The following is a 2710-nucleotide window of genomic DNA, read 5'->3' as shown; positions in this document are numbered from 1 at the left end:
TGTCTCCCGGCCCCCCCCCCCGCCTGGGGTCCTGACTCACAATGACACCCACCCCCAGCTCTCCAAACTGCAGCGGATCCAAGACCTGCTTCCGTTGGTAAACAAAGCAACAGGCTGAACAAGACCTGAGCATATAACCCGCTGTGGGACACAGGCAGTCATCAAATCAACACACGATACACACACAGTTACAAATTGTGTCAAAACCCCTGAGGAAGCTTGCAGGGGTGGATGAGGGTCAAGGGAACCTGGGTGGGTCTGAGGATCAGGGTGGGCTTCCTGGAGGAGAAGAGACTTAGGGACGAGTGTTAGGCGGAATAGAGATGGGGCTTGGCTTGGGGGTGGGAGAGGGATGCGGGAAGGCCCCTTGGCTGCAGAATGGAGGTGGCGTATGTGGGGGGATGAGGTTGGCCAGATTCTGCAGGGTGAGGAGGGGGTGGACTTGGGGCGAAGCAGTTAAGTGGGCAGGGTGGCCACTGCTGCAGCCCCTGCTGGTGAAAAGTGACGGTTTCTTGGGCAGGTTGGTGGAGCAGGGTCCTGAGGCTGAGGAATCAGGGATCTTTCCTCTCCCTGGGCCTGAAGAAGACCCTGCTTTGGGGAGTGAGTTGGGTGGGCAATCTTCAGTCCACCCCTCTGCCCTTCCCTCCCTTAGGACCCTAACTCAAACCCAGCCCTAGGAGGAAGTGAGTGTCCAACTGCCTTGAGCAGAGGAGGAGCAGCGTGAGCTGCACAGCCTTGGCCATGCTCCTTGTGTGGGCTCCTGTCTCCAAGGTGCCCTTCCCCCACTGGTATGCCATGGTCCCAAGCAGGCTGGGTATCAAGTCTCCGTCAAGACTGTGGGAGGAATTTGACTGACCCCGGTCAGTGCCCAGCTTCCAGCATCTCTCTCTGGATCTGGCACTGAGTTCCCAGCCTGCTAGGCCAATTTTCCTGCACAGATCCGGGATTGCCAACCCAGGAACTGTCCTCATTCAGGATTTGGGGAGTCTAGATTCTCCCTTTCTCCTCAGCTCTGGTTCTTTGCAAAAGCTGGGGAGGAGTCCTAAGATTCCTGCCCTGGTGTTGAGGGTGAGGTATGGGACCTGGCAGAGGGGGCACCTTGGAGGGGTGTGCCTACAGAGACTGAGATGTAGCAGCTTGGGCCTGGGGTGGGGGCGGGGTGGTTGAGAGCCTGCCAGGCAACCAGTTTTTCTTTCTCTTTCTCTCTCTTTCTTCCTTCCTTCCTTCCTTCCTTCCTTCTTTCTTTCTTTTTTCTTTTGAGTTGGAGTTACTCTGTCACCCAGGCTGGAGTGCAGTGGCACACTCACAGCCACCGCAGCCTCCACCTGCTGGGTTCAGGTGATACTTCTACTTCCTCCTCAGCCTTCCAAGTAGCTAGAACTACAGGCATGTGCTACCATGCCTGGATGATTTTTTTGATTTATTGTAGAGACGAGGTTTCACCAAGTTGCCCAGACGATCCTTCCACCTCAGTCTTCCAAGTAGCTGGAACTACAGGCATGTGCTACCACACCAGGCTGATTTTTTGATTTATTGTAGAGACGATGTCTCACCAAGGTGCCCAGGCTGGTCTCGAACATGTGATTTCAGGCAATCCTCTCACCTCAGCCTCCCAAAGTGCTGGGATCACAGGCTTGAGCCCCTGCGCCTACGACCCTGCCTTTCAAGCTCCAAAAGGATGTCAAGTTCTAGTGAGCTGGGGTCTGTTTCATCTGATGGGCGAAGCCAGGGCGCTCTGGGACAGGCCCAGCTGGTTGGGTGAAATGGTTGGAAACCTGCTCTGCCTGCCAATGGCAGCCGCTGAGGGTCCCTCCCCCCACACCCGCAGTGGTGGGGCTCAGAGGAAGGGGCCAGCCAGGCGGCTGCAGGCTGTTTGCGGAGGGAGAGTCCCGGGTGGGGAAGGAGGGGAAGGAGCAGGGGATCAGAGGAGCCCCGACTTTGTGTGGCCTCTGGCCACGTGTTGGCTGAACCTGGTCCTGCTTCTCTCAGTCAGGGCTCCAGTCTGCAGGTGGGGGTAGAGGGAGAACGAAGGAACCGACGAATGAATGCGGATGTGCTTGCCAGAGCGGGAGTTGAGGTTGAAGGCACCTTGCATTGTGGAAACCCCTCTGCGCCCCCGCACGCCCCTACCACGGGAGGGCAGACTTTTGGATGGGCATTTAAGAGTTCTGGGAGTTTCTCGCAGGATCCCTGCTTCTCTGCCCAGCAGAGAAGGGTGAGGGTGAGGTGATGGCGCTCTCCCGGTTCCCAAAGACCACACTCAGCAGGGTGCAGACGTTTGCGGCCTCTTTATTGACTGAGCAGACCAAGGGCTGCGGGATCCGGGTTCAGCGGTACTTTTCGGTCAGTACCACGGCCACGCCGGTCAGGAACTTGTCCCACGCCGCCTGCATCTCCACTGTGAATTCGTCCTGCAGGTGGGAGGCCAGCAGCACCTGGAAACACTGGATCAGCAGCTGCGGGAGAAGGGCAAGTGAGACGGGTCTGTCCGCCAGTCCCTCCCTGAGCACCTCGCAGCCGGGCAGAAAGGCTCACCGGGAAGTTGGCCGGGTCCACGCGCAGCACCTGCCCGTGCAGGTCGGCCAGCGGGCTCAGGGCGGCGCGCAGGTGGTCCATGTGCCGCACGGCCACGCCCACCGCCTCCAGCATGCGCCGCCCGTGGCCGAGCAGCTGCGCCTCGTCCAGGCAGGCGCCCAGGTGCGGGAAGTAG

General features: G+C 59.0%; 1 protein-coding gene across 1 annotated transcript; it reads right to left on the bottom strand.

The window, feature by feature from the left end:
- Positions 1–2269: 2269 nt before the first annotated feature.
- Positions 2270–2707, bottom strand: HBM (hemoglobin subunit mu; the record flags this gene model as incomplete). The annotated part of the gene is made up of 2 exons (XM_008063910.2): positions 2270–2456; positions 2536–2707. Coding segments are annotated over 2 exons (301 nt in total), but the record flags the coding sequence as incomplete, so codon positions are not given.
- Positions 2708–2710: the final 3 nt, after the last annotated feature.

This window comes from Carlito syrichta, unplaced genomic scaffold (genome assembly GCF_000164805.1).
Source record: "Carlito syrichta isolate Samal-C Ts95f unplaced genomic scaffold, Tarsius_syrichta-2.0.1 Scaffold307135, whole genome shotgun sequence".
Taxonomy (NCBI): domain Eukaryota; kingdom Metazoa; phylum Chordata; class Mammalia; order Primates; family Tarsiidae; genus Carlito; species Carlito syrichta.
This window is presented reverse-complemented; position numbering and strand designations above follow the sequence as displayed.